This window comes from Musca autumnalis, unplaced genomic scaffold (genome assembly GCF_047663935.1).
Source record: "Musca autumnalis isolate F117 unplaced genomic scaffold, ASM4766393v1 scaffold_4, whole genome shotgun sequence".
Lineage (NCBI taxonomy): Eukaryota > Metazoa > Arthropoda > Insecta > Diptera > Muscidae > Musca > Musca autumnalis.
In genome coordinates this window covers 93,392,906-93,407,401 of record NW_027411977.1, presented here as the reverse complement: position 1 = coordinate 93,407,401, position 14,496 = coordinate 93,392,906, and the positions used below count along the sequence as shown (strand labels likewise).

Genomic DNA, 14,496 nt, shown 5'->3' with positions numbered 1-14,496 from the left:
TTATTTAAAAAAAAAATTAATTAATTAAATTAAAATTAATTAATTTTAATTTAACCAAAAAACAAACACATGTTAATGACTTGTAAATGAATGTCAAGGGTATGATCAGGTGTCATTAGTTTAGTTTATGTCAAACGAAAGAAAAAAAAAAAGAAATACATTTGTTTGTCATTTATTTGGCGGTGGTATCCCAGAAAATTGAATGAACTACCTTGAGATCACCTGCTAAAAACGACATTTTCATTATTGCACGCTTTTTATGCTGCTGCTAAATGTTGGCATAACACGATATTCTGTTTAATGTTTACACCACATAGAAAGATGGTGAAAAGCGAACAAAACCCATGACGCGTGGCAATAACAAATGCAAGCGCTAACGCCAAAAAACGTTTATCTATGATTAAAAAGAAAATTACCAGCGTGTGGTCGGACAGTCGTTGGATCAAAGTCTAACACTTTATTAATAAGAGAAAAAACTTTTTTTTGCTAATTTAAAGCATTTTGGCGAAGAATAATATTTTTCTTGTAAACAAGTCGATTTTTGGCAGAACTACTTAATTTATTTTGCAATATTATTATATAGCATATCAGGCAATTTTTTAATAAAAAACACATTTCTTTTAATTTTAATGTAATATAAAAAGTGCAGTAGCAAACGCTTGTCAACTTAAAAAAAGAAACTCATTTGAATATAATGTTTTTATTTCGTTGGTATTTTCTTATTTTTTTCAGTACGAAAACTGCAAGCAAGAATAAAATATTACCAACAGAAGAAAATATTCTGTCTAGTTTCTTATATTCTTTTCTAAACAATTTACTTTGCGTTAATTGGAAAAATGCCAAAAAGCAAGTCTTTACACTCAAAACTATTTCTTCTTTCAATGTTTTCTATTGAAGAGACACACAAATATATACATATGTATGTATATTTTGGTATGTATTTATTCTCATATTAGAATGTGGTGTTTTGTTTTAAAACATATAGTTAAATGTGTTTATTGTTAAAGCGTTGCATGTGTGAGTGAAAAAAATATTTTAAAATTTTTATTTTAATACATCTCCTGCCATCTCTTAAAAAACATCAGCATACAGTCGAAAATTGAAAAATTCTGTTCAAAGATGTCGCTGTTTAGGAAAATAAACATTTAAATTTTCTGATTAAACAGAGCATCAATTGCAATTTATCCAACTCGGTAACGCGGTGCAAAAATACGTTGGTGTATCGAACATAACGAAAATAATGCGAACCATTTAATAGAGAAGTCATTCACAACCGAAATATCCGGGTATGTTCTGAGACACACTGCACCTCTCATTTTAAGCCACAAGCATTTTGTTCACCCATTTTCGCTTATTTTTCGAGTATTTTATGGACGGACTAGGGTGTACTCTTCTTTTTAAATTCCCTAATGAATCTTAGCCCCAGGAATTTCGCATAAAATAGGAGAAAATGAGGTGGACAAAATGCTTGAGGCGTGAAGTAAGAGGTGAAATGTGTCCAGAACATACCCGGTCATTTCGTTGGGGGTTAACGCCACGGAAGAATTAAAATTAACAACCGATAAATATGGTATATGGTATTTTTAAACGGAAATCCGAAAGTTATCGGATGCAAAGGACCTGAAGAGTGTCGTAAAATTTTCAAAAAGGATGAAAATCAAACTCATGCCTGTGGTGCAGGCTCATCCAAGCTACACTAAAGACTGTATTAAAATTGTGTCATCTAGTCAGAATGAGGTGAAGACAGCAGTAAGCCGGATTATACGGCAACAGTTGTATAAACCCGGATGTCACATGCTATGAAAGAAGAAGATTAGAATCCAAACATACTGTGTACCACCATGCCGAGTTGGTCAAAACTTTGTACTTCCTAATATTTCTTGCAGACATAGATGAGCTTCGAATATGGAATGTATCGGTCAAAAATTTTTCACACAGGTGCAGTTTAGGAACACTACTCGGGTCGTCATGAAATTTTTCGCAGCATGTTGTCCTCACGGCACCTTTTACGACGTTACAAGCTAATTTTGTGTTTTCGAATACTCAAATTTTATATATTTTAAAGAACAATCCGACGGCGGCCGTTCTATGCACCGGATTGTCTCGTAGCAATCTTTGACCAGGGACCGTGATCTCAACAATCGGTGAGATGGATGTAGGGAATGGATAGGTTACTATAACCTTACCCGCTTCCAGGATTATTTCCATAGGAGTTAAGTTGCTGTTACACCTCCCATCGTGTCTCCAACTTTGTCGTCGGATTCATCGCCACAACAACAGTGAACGCAGCATGTTAGACCATGTTCAGCTCCCAAGGAATAAATAATTCATTCCTGCAATTCAATTGCATGGGTCTCTGGAACAGGGCGCTCGAAGTTGTAGATTTTATGAGTCGGAGAAACCCAAAGATCGCCACTATCCAGGAAACAAAGCTCATCGTCATCTGTAACTTTCAATGTGGCGATTGTTACAACGTTTTGCGAAAGGATTGCACACGAAGCGGATGGGAAGGAGGAGGACTTGCCTTCCTTATACATCAGTCTATTCAGCATAGACCTATCTCGCTTAAGCTTGACTTTAGCGACCCATAATGTTTGGGAGTAGCAGTAAAGTACCTGATATTTGTTCGCTTTTGTAGGGCAACAATCGTCAGGTGCTAGGGAACTTCAATGCTTATCATGGGCTTTAGCATTCCGTTCGAGTCAATGAACAGGCCGAGCAGACTGCATGGTGGACAAAGTGCATGGTGGTCTTCCGACGATAAGAGGAGATTTCCACAGCTCGCCAGACATTACAATTCCGGCACCCGGTCTGATAAGTGACGTGGCCTGGCAACCCGTTGTTTGCCTTGGCTCAGACCATTTTCCAATTACCGTCTCTGTTATCAGCTTACTAGACTTCATAAACTCTGAACCCTGGAACCATGGAAGGGCTTATTGGCAAGGGTTCAGAGAATTTAGCAATCACCGCTTCAGAGAGATGTCCATTCCATCGATTGTTATATACCTGCTGGTCGATTTGCCGAAATTAGACCAAATTTCCCAACAGAGTCGACTGGACTCACAAATAAGCGTGGTAAGTTTCATCCTACGAACCCTGAAGATCCAAGAGTCAGAAAACTTACTCTTGAAGGATAGTAGGCGTGCATAAGCTAAAAAGTGACTAGACCACCAGAAACAATATAACATTGGTATCAGATTGGTATAAATTGTGGGCAACGAATAAATCACTCTCGAAGCTAGGAAAGAAGGATGATATAACAGCTGTCACATTCAGCGGCTTGACAAATCCGAAAAGTTGCCCGAGATTGATAGGACAAAGAGGAGTGTCCTACACCTCTCAGATGAGGAGATCAGAAACCATACAAATCGTTAGACCGCACAGAAACTTAATTTGTAATGTTGAGGCTACTAAATGAACTAGGATTTAAGTATGTGATAGCTATCCCCAATTTATCGTTAGCCACCAATACCGAAGCCAGGCAAGGATGCCAAGCGAAGACAGGGGCACTACTCCTCCCCATGATGAGAAGCAGATTGCCATTTATCCAACATCAGCATGGAATCCGAAAATTCACAGTATGCCAACAGTATTACGCACCACATCCACATATACGAGTACATTAAATTTCGAAATTCCACAACCTCCACACGGCATAGAGATTCAAATATGTGTGTATAATTGTACGATCGTGGGTCCTATCTAGAGATGGGCGCGTGTCGTGCCGTGAGTAGTGCGTGTTCGTGCCTTCTCGAAAAACGCCGTGTTTGTGCGTGTCGCGCCGGAATACATTTTTGGCCGTGCGTGATCGTGTTTTTTTTGTTCGACACGGTTTTGCACGACACGACTAAACACGATGTGCACTATGTGACACGATCGTGCTAAATTTTTGGTCTACCTTTAGAAGTCGTGCAAGAGACCATACTAAACACGAAAATCGAACAAGAATATAAAACCGACCAAAAAATTCCTAAAATTATTTAATTTTTTATTAGCTAATGTAAAAGCAATGTTACTTGATATACAAAGTGAGAACATAGAGTTTTCTAATGATGAGCAGGAAATTACAATGCCACATTTACACGAATTTTCCAAGTTTTTGGATCAAAATGGCAAAAAGACGAAAAGTGAAAAGTCTCCAATTGATACAGAAATTGATACATATTATCGATTGAAAATATTCTCAACTAAAGACGTACTAGACTTTTGAGTTCTAACTTGGACAAATTAATGTTTTTAAATAAGAATAGACAAATTAGATGTACATTTGAATATTTTTGAACAAATAAATGTACACCTATATCGGTTTCTCTTTTTTTTTGTAATTTCGTGCGTGAGTGTGCGTGTTTGTGCCTTCTCAAAATCGCCGTGTTTGTGCGTGTACGTGCATAAAAATTTTGGTCCGTGTTCGTGCATGTTCGTGCCTAATTTTTTAGGCACGCTCCCACCTCTACTGACTACCCAAGATATTGGGTGTAACGATCGATAGCATATTTTCCACAATATCAAAAGTGGGAATGTCCTCAATGTGCTGAAAAAGAAATCCTGTTGATCTCTTACAAAGAAATAGGTCGGCCTGTGTTTTATGTTTATGTTTTAATGTTTGATGTAATGTAAGTGAGGTATGTACATATGTAAATGTTAGTGCTACAAAGTGGAAAAATAATCAAACCCGCCAGAATGACCCTTTGAGGACTGTGTTATTGCCGTGAGCATCCCTGCCATTATCTTGTGAACAGGCTTTCTCCACCCAGGCATGTAAGAAGAGATCTTCATGCTCTAGGGAGAGAGGTACAAAGGTACAAATGATCTAGATTAACAAGCTTATCAGTAGACATCGGATTTTAGCATGTTTTTTATTTCTTATCCGATTGGACTCAAATTTTGGATCTAGGCGTTTTGAGGGTCAATTTTTCGATATTTGGGGTCATATCAAAAATATGCAAAAAATATGCAAAAAATATGCAAAATATATGCAAAAAATATGCAAAATATATGCAAAAAATATGCAAAATATGCTAAATATGCAAGTGTTTTTTTCACAAAAATCGTCAATTAAACTTGGAAAATCATCAAAAAAGCATTCTAAATTAAGTTTTTTGACGTTTAACATAGGTTTTTGCTGATTATTATGTTATTGAGACTCTCCAGATATTCCGCCACAGCAATAAATCTAGACTAACAAGACTTAAATCAGTTTTCACAAGGTAAGAAAATGTCAAATAACCCAGCATTCCTATTACAACATAATTTGCTTCCTATACAAATATAGATAGATAATGGAAAAATTTCAAAAACTCAATCAGAAATGTCAAAATAATCGGCCAAAATTGTCTAGCAGAAAAACAAAGGAGCTAGAGTTAGTCATCGCTATTTTTGTTTAGATAAAAGCGCAATTTTTTCTAGTTTTTGGAAAAAGGGTTCGTTTTTTAGCGAAAAATGGGAAAAAGTACTAAAGTACCATTTACGATTCCAGGTTCTGGAATATAACTATAATTAGAAGTATACGTTTTGAATATCCACATATTAGATTTTAATATATTTATAGTGTTTAGTCCTTTATTCAGTTTATACAGACATAAATTGGCAATTTTTGTTCTTTATGGTCAAAAAACTTCATTGGAAAAATGCTCTAACTGCCGCTTTAATATTGATGACATGGTTTTAGTTTAATGCACTAAAAATACATAATTTTATAATTTCGGTCTATATTGTACGCATAATGCAGAATTGGAAAATGTTCACTCCTCGGCGAAAAGTAATGCATTATTGTTATACCCACCCACGATGAATAATAAGAAAAATGAAGAACGTCCAATGATTAGTGCAATATGACATCACTTAGAAAAACCACACAATAGAGTGGTAGTGGTAAAATAAGTCAAAAACCCTGGAATTGTCTTTAAATGGCAAAACCACTCACATATTTCTGCTAGAAAAGTATTTGGAATGCTAAAAAATATAGTTCATTCATTCCTGCTACAGGAAAACAATTTTGATAACACAGTCGAAAAGTCATAACCCTTTTGTATACACAATTGTTTAATTTATACCTGTCCGTGTACTCGATAATTTGTACTAATTATTACCAATGCTTTTAATTTTGACAGTTGTTTAATGGAGAAGTTGGTAAAAAAATTGTTTCAGCAACATTTAGTAAAAATTATCGAGTACAAGGACAAACCTTTCATGACACATTAGTCTTGTTGTATAGGATATAAATAAATATATTAAGAAAAATATTAGCGCAATATTGTCATTAAAGTTGCCAAATGCACTATACACCTAAAAGGCAAAGATTTTAAGGAATATTAATTTACAAAACGATGAAACTATGCATCTGTCTCTAGGTTTGCTTACATCCTGATGTAAACTTTAAAAACGCCATATTTCTAGCACTACTTTCACAATCTGATTGGCTTTCTCTTTTTCCGGATTTACGAGTAAAAAAATCTCACTAGTTTTTACACGTAGAGCACTTTCATTTAAGTGTTCGTAATTAGCAGTTACAATTTAATAAAGTATTATTATATAACTTCCACGAGTGATTTAATCATATAAAATAATTTATTTTCCTTACAATTCGTTAATCCGAACATTTTGATAATTCGGACACCGCCGAAACCTGTGGTGTAGGGATTATCGCGAATCAACTGTATATATGGGAGCAATATCCAAATCTGAATCAATTCTTACCAAAATAGGGATCGCCCTAGGGCCAAAAAATCCCCAATTTTTATGCGAAGTGGTCTATAAACGTGACCTGTGCTTTATTTTCAAAAAGACATGGCGAGATGCGAATCTATGCAGATCATCAAAAGGAACTGTGGGTCTATTTCGTTTCATTTTGCATGTTGCAAACTCATTCACTAAGACATAATACCCTTAGGGTATTAAAATATAGTTATCAGTGCAATCATGAATAAAAATTCCGTGCAGAATTTGTTTCCTTTCCCCAATTTCACAATTTTTTATTTCCGTATTTATGCTCAAAAAGGGAATATTTTTGTCGATTCGACTAGTATACGCCATAATGAAGCGAATCTAGTACTTTTCAACTTTTAACAAATATTGATTTTAAAAGAAATTCACTTTTAAAAATTATTTTCCGTGTGGAAAATTCAGAGGGAAATATTCATGATGGCACCGTATATATTTGTTATATGTTTGTTATAATATGAAAGATTTTATGTAATATTCAATATTTCCTTAGTCTTAATTTCTAGCTCATTTGTTATTCTGTCAGACAATTTTGGCCGAGCAGAACCTATCAACATATTTGGATACATACATTTTGACATTTCTGATTGAGTTTTTGAACAAATTTGTATTAGAAAGCAACTTATGTTGTAATAAGAAGGCTGTGTTATAGGAAATTTTCTAAGTCTTTTAGTCCAGATTTATGGCTGTGGCGGAATAATAACTAATAACATGATAATCTGCTAAGAAACCGACGTTTAACGGCAATAAACTTAATATAGAACACTTTTTGATGACTTTCCAAATTTAATTTGATGATTTTTGTCAAAAAAATTACTTGCATATTTTGCATATTTTGCATATTTTTTGCATATTTTGCATATTTTTTTGCATATTTTGTGCATATGCAAAAAATAAAAAATATGAGCCTGTCATTGCATTCAGTTTTCTTCAAAACGAATTTTGGTCCAATCAGAATTTTCGTATCTTTATTAATAAAAAATATGCAAAATCCGATGTCTACTTATCAGACAGGCTTGTGTAGCATTCACACTGTTGCAATTAAGTAGGCAATATAAACATAGAGTGTGAACGCCGTTTTAGACCAATTAAAATCCGGGCGATGCATTTGCTTCAAATCAAATTGGACTCGAATTGATAGTACCATATCTAACATTTTAATAAGGGCATGCCAAAGACATATAGAAGAAGCAAACATATGAGCATATGCATTTTCCAAATTTTGGTTATAGATGGCTAACCAATTTACTGGAAAGACAGCAGAATAGATAACAACAATGCCAATCGTTTTTCGTTCCCATTTGTCCCCATAAAAATATAAACGTCGTGGTTAAAAGTTGTTTTTTTACTTTTATTTGTTTTTTTTTATTAAAAAATCATAAATTAATACTTTCAACACTGTGCTCTTGAACCAACATTAAATGAAAGGAGCTAAATGCCTGCGTACATAAGCTGCCTCGCCTGGTTGCCTTGCTTTCCTACTTCATTTCTGACATAATAAAAATAAAAGAATAAAGAAGGTTGAACCTATTTCGGACTGGGTTGCCCTTTTCTTTTTTATTCTTTTATCAGAAGCAAGCAAGGTAAGCAGGCGAGGCAGCTTATGTACGCAGGCCTTTACAGCTGGAAAATTTTTGCGGATTCTGAAATACAATCGCTGTCAAAGTTCACATTTTTAGGGGTTTGTTTAGGTTTTAACGATTTTGATTGGAAACCGCAAGTACTATTGAAATGGTGCTGAAGATAATGTTGTAGCAGTGAAAATTCTCTACAAGATTGATCTGCATGATATTTTCGTAGGTTTTATCATTTTTAAGATATAGAAGTTCAAATTGGGACAATGCACTGTCTGTATCGCCTCCTTATTAAACAATATCATGCAAGGTGCGCCTTAAATAAACTTAAAAAAACCGCTTGCACCTGGGAAGTTTTTGCGGATTCTGAAACAGCAATGTTCATAGATCAGAAAACGCTAAAAAACAAGAAAAAATCGCTAGAGAAATTTTTAAAGAAATCGCGGTCAAGGTTCACATTTTTGGGTTTAATTTAGGATTTCGCTTGGAAACAAAATGAGATTATAGAAAATATTGTAGCTGCAAAAATTTTCTGCAAGATTGACCTTTATGATATTTTTATAGGTTTAACAATTTTTGAGATATAAAAGTTCAGGTAAAATTTTTAGATTTTTTTGTTAGGTTTTCACGATTTGCTTGAAAATGGTAAGTCTTAACGATTTATTTAAATTTCCTCCGGCGATTTTTTTATTTTATTTTTTATATTCTTCTCATCTATGAACATTGTAGTTTCAGAATCCGCAAAAACTTCCAAGGTGTAAGCTTCTTTCGTTTAAAGTTGGTTCAAGAGCACCGTGTTTTGTAACAATTGTTAAAAAATATCAGTCAGTTCTGCTCAAATTTTGCATATTTGGCAATATCCATGAACATTTAGGTTGTTGGACAGTCAAAATCTATAAAAATAAGCAAAAAAAGTATCAGTCGGCTTGCCGACAAAGATATAGCCTCAGCCTGTGTGGATGGTAATACTTTTTTCCAAAAAAGGCTTATGTATTTTGGGGGGTTTTCAAAATGTTGGGCGTATGAACCGACAAAAATATGGATTGGACTAAAGCTCAAAAATTTGCGGTAGATATCGATGGATAGAGCTTTTGTATCATACCAACCTATGAAAAACATAATATCGCTGTAAACAGGGTCACTAGGAAACCACCGGTAAAAATATCCAAAGGATTCGCGAACGGACCCTTACCAAATAAAAATGTTGAACATTCGTGTGGTTGGTACCCCAAGGATTGGACCGATAAGGCCCAAATTTGAACAAAATATTTCGATATCCAAAGTTTGGACCAAATCGGTGGTCCGTTTGTGCGAATATTTTCCAACTTTTGTGGGGGAGGTACAGGAAGGAGTGGACCTATAAGCACCACCTTCGAATTTCATCTAATATTCGAAGAAATATTACGATATCCAAAGTGTGGCGGAACGCAGTATTCGTTTCAAGCCACTACATATGGTGCCATATGGGTTTTTTACACCTTTCGGACTGTTTTCTCAAGAAGTATGAACTTGCCCCAGAAAAAAGTTTTACTGTCGTAATTGAGGCAGCGAATGCAAGTTGCTTCAACAAAAATCAAAGTGATTCAAAAGCACAAATTTTCCGAACATTTTTGAACTTTTGTGGGTATCGGTCCACTCCTTGGCTTATCTTCAAACTTAAACTAAGTTTGCACAAAATATTACGAAGGCCGCATTGTGGACCGAATCGGTACATCCGTTCAAGAGTAACATTGCGTTCCAACCACTACGCAAGGTGTCATAGAGGTTTTTGCACCTTTCAGGCTATTTCCTCAGGAAGTATGGACTTGCCCCTGATGAAACTTGTACCTTCGTATGGGGGGCAGTAAATACAAGTTGCAACAACAAAAATCAAAGCGATTAATGAGAAGGTCCTAAATTGAACTTTTGTGTGGGAGGTACCCGAAGGAGTTGACCGATTGAATCCATATTGGAACCTCATCTAAGTCTGGTAGAAATTTCACGATGTGCAAAGTATATTCCAAATCGGTTACTCCATTCAAGAGTTATCGTGCGCACAAATTTTCCGAATTTTTTGGGGAGATACCGGAAGGAGTTGACCGATATAACCCATCTTCGAAATTAAATTAAGTTTGGTCTGAATATTATATATATAATAATTGTTCCACAAACATCCCATAAGGTACAAGGGAGACTTCTCTCATATCAATGAGTGCATCCCGATTAATATTAGCTCACTGAAATGGGACCTACAGTTTAACGCCGAGTCCGAACGGCGTGTCTAAGACACCACTTTTGTAGAGAAGTTTTACATGGCTGAAATACTCAGGAAAAGTCACCAACATTACTGAGGGGTATTTTGCCACCGTTGATAAGTGTTTTGATGTGTCCTGGCCTTAGAATCGAACCCACGACCTTATGTGTGCATGGCGGGTGTGCATACCATTGTACCACGGTGGCACCCTTGGACAAAATATTACAAAAGCCAAATTTTGGACCGAATCGGTTGATCAGTTCGGGAGTCATCGTGCGCTCCAGCCAGACGGACGGACATGGCTAAATAACCTCCAAATTGTCTGAAACACATTTCGCCCAAACATACTTGGGGTCTAAGACCATTATTTCGATGAGGCACATTTTGCGCGTGTAAAAGTGTATATACCCTCGTTAGCATAAATGCTGAAGGTATAAAACTGTGATTCAAAACTGATCTTTTGCAATTAATCAAAAGATAAATTATTTGTTCAGATGCTCCATAGATATTTTAAATAATAATAAAACCAAACAAATGTTACAAAATAAAAACCACACATTTTTGTTTTTTGGAGTCAATCGGGTCGTCTTTATTATGGATTTATCCCTAATTTCCATGAATGCTAAGACAACTTAAGCGACAACATGTTGCTATTTTCAGTTCTAACAACACCATATTGTCGATTTTGTAGGGTATACAACAAACATTGCAAATTATCATAATTTAAACAATGAATTCTTGAATACAACAACACATACGAAGAGATTATGGGGTTCAAAATGCATTCTTCGATAAATCGATAACATGATTAGTGATACAAATTTATAATTACAATAATCATAATTTTTTTAAATAATAATAATAATATAAATAATTAATTATGTATATTCAAAACACGAAAAGACAAAAACAAATTAATACAAATGTCAAATATTAGGAGGGAGGGATTCATCCGGTCGTTTTAACAAAATTATTCGTAAATTCCACTTTGGCAAACAATCGACTCCCCATTGGGTATACACAGAAGATCTACAACAACATCGAACCTTAGATATTATATCATAGTAGTAGTAGTGGTAGCAGAAGTAGTGGTATTGGTATGAGTAGTATAATTGTAGCAATAGTAGTGGTGGTAGTAGTAGTATTTTTTCTTCTTCATCGTCATTTGGGATAAATAATTTATATAAAACATTGAATGAACTTAAATCTATTTGAAAATATGGACAGCCTTGTAATGATTGTTGACTTCCAATTTGGCGTTCGATGTGGCAACGCCCAAAGGATTAGCAGCAGTGCATGAATAAGTACCAGCATCCTCTGTAATGGGAGAATTGAGAGGGAATTAAATGTTTCTTAATTGTTGGAAATGCTATGTCAAGTTTACCTGGATATGCCTGGGGTATGGTTAGGCGACATACACCATTACGATATTCCACAATGTGTTTGGGACTGCATTCCAAATTGTAACCATTTCTAGTCCATGTTACAGATGGTGTAGGATGCGATTGAACAATGCACTCAAAACGTGCAGTTTGTCCAATGGCTACAGCATGATCTTTCAAGGGCTGTGAAGGTGTTCAAATGAGAAATAGTTTTTTTATATATAATTGGTATGTGCAGTTGGTATTCAGGACGTGATTCTGTGATTTTTACCTAACGCTGAAAAGAATCTTCACCTTTGATTATGCCAAAGACATTGTGGTTCGAATTTTTGTAGTGCACAGTAGTTCAGGAATCGATTTTCCTGGCCAAAACACAAATTTTTTTCCTCACCGATTGGTAATTTTTATATGAGATTCGATAGTAAACATATTGAAACTAAGAAAACCAAAAATTAGGTCAAAATATTGGAAGGTTTGGACGTGGCGTGCTCCTAAAACGGCAATTGTTTTCGCAATTTTGGAAAATATGTAATTTTTGCAAATTTCTGGAGAAAGAAATATATATTTCTCGGAAACTATAACAAATATTGTGTTGATTTTTTTAAGGATTCAGGATTGTTGCCTTAAAGAACCGTTTCAATATATTACAGTAGCGTTTACACGAAGTGAGCTCAGGTACTTAATTTTAGTCAAATTCCAACGTTAGTGAAGTAAATAGAACATTTAGGGAACAGCTTGATGCCCTAGAGATGAGACTTATATGAAAACCCAAAGAGTATCTTTTTTAGTTTTGGAAAAAAAAAATAAATTAAATTAAAAATGTTGAAATACAATTTTCGAAAAAATTAAATTTTTTGAAAAAAAATTTGGAAAATTTAAAAAAAAAATAATTTTTTTCCAAAATATTTTTTTTTTAATTTTTATGGTTTATTTATTGGCGTTTGAAATACTCAAAAACACTCATATTTTGATGGAAAATATGAAAAAATTAAAATTTTTAACTTTGACCTTGAACTGCTCTGCAGCGATTAGACCGAATTCGCATGTTTTAATGCATCGGAAAGATGAACATAACCATCTATCGAATTGTTAAAAAATCTCTGTGCGTTCAAAAGTTACAAAGTTTTGACCAGTAGAAAACCATTCTGAAATATTGTGCAGCGGTTAAAATCATTCAACAAGTAAAAAAGTATCAGTCGGCTTTGCCGACAGAGATATACACTCAGCCTATGTGAACTGAAACTTTTATCTACGGAAAGATCGAATGTATTTAGGGTCTTTTCAGAATTTTGAGGCCCTTTCGCGCATTTGAACTTGCCATCAAAAATGAGGATTAAAGTTCAAAAGTATTGCGGAGGAGGTACTCAAAGGAATGGGCGGTCATTGTCCATTACGTAAGTGGATCTTATTTTGAGAGTCATATATTTTCGATTGATATTGCGCCCACTAGTCAATTTACTGGGCCATCGTATAACTTTTGGACCAGTATGCCAGGAAGCATTGACTTGTCCACTGAATACATAATATGTCCACTGAAAACAGGACCATAACGAACATCATCGGTATAAATTTCAAACGGATCTCCGAACAGACCCTAAACTGCACTTGGACACAAATGTTGAACTTTTGCGGGGGATTTACCGTTATTGCCAATTTTAGAAGTCAAAGTACACCTTTTTCAGATGTAATTCGAATTATTTTAATTGTAATTCGAGAATTTTGTTTGTAATTCGTAACATTTTATTTGTAATTCGAATTATTCCCCTTGTAATTCGAATTATTGTATTTGTAATTCAATATGTTCCATTTGTAATTCGAATTATTTAATTTGTAATTCGAATTATTCCATTTGTAATTCGAATTATTTTATTTGAAATTCGTATTATTCCATATGTAATTCGAATTACTCCATTTGTAATTTGAATTATATTATTTGAAATTCGAATTGTTCCATTTGTAATTCGAATCAAGTTGTTTGTAAATTCAAATAAAATAATTCGAATTACAAATGGAATAATTCGAATTACAAATGGAATAATGTTATGTAATGAGTTATCGTGCGCTCCACCCACTACACATGGTGCCATAGTTTTTTTTTAAACTTCGGGATTTTTTCTAAGGAAGTATGGACTTGCTCCTAATACAACTTGTACTGCGATAATGGGGACAGCAAACACAAGTTGTTACAACAAAAATCAAAGCGATTCGAGAGCAGGTCCTAAACTGAACTATTCCGAAATTTTGTGTGGGAGTTACACAAAGGAGTGGATCGATTGAGTCCATAAGTCTACTAGACATTTTATAATGTGCAAAGTATGGACCAAATCGCTTACTCCCTTCAACAGTTATCGTGTGCACAAATTTTCCGAACATTTTCGAACTTTTATAGGGGAGGTACCGGAAGGAGTAGACCGATATAAAAAAATCTTCGAACTTAAACTAAGTTTGTACAAAATATTACAAAAGTCAAATTTTGGGTCCAATCAGTTATCGTGCGCTTCACCCAGACAGACAGACGGACGGACATGGCTAAATCAATTCCAAATTGTCTGAAACGGATTTCGTCCAAACCAAATATGTTTGGACG

The 14,496-nt window shown here is 34.7% G+C and overlaps 1 protein-coding gene across 18 annotated transcripts in view; it reads right to left on the bottom strand.

Annotated features, from left to right (window-relative positions):
• Nucleotides 1–14,496, bottom strand: part of zormin — a 361,202-nt gene that overhangs the window by 78,057 nt on the left and 268,649 nt on the right. For 12 of the 18 annotated variants that reach the window (XM_073982035.1, XM_073982040.1, XM_073982031.1 and 9 more), the window contains 2 exons: nucleotides 11,912–12,092; nucleotides 11,086–11,844 (listed from right to left, as the gene is read on the bottom strand). The exons of the other annotated variants lie outside the window; for them this stretch is intronic. In XM_073982035.1, the coding sequence (XP_073838136.1) occupies nucleotides 11,735–11,844; nucleotides 11,912–12,092 (291 nt within the window). In that variant the 3' untranslated portion in view covers nucleotides 11,086–11,734. Of the gene's footprint in view, nucleotides 1–11,085; nucleotides 11,845–11,911; nucleotides 12,093–14,496 lie in introns of those variants that run through there. 18 annotated transcript variants of the gene reach the window in all.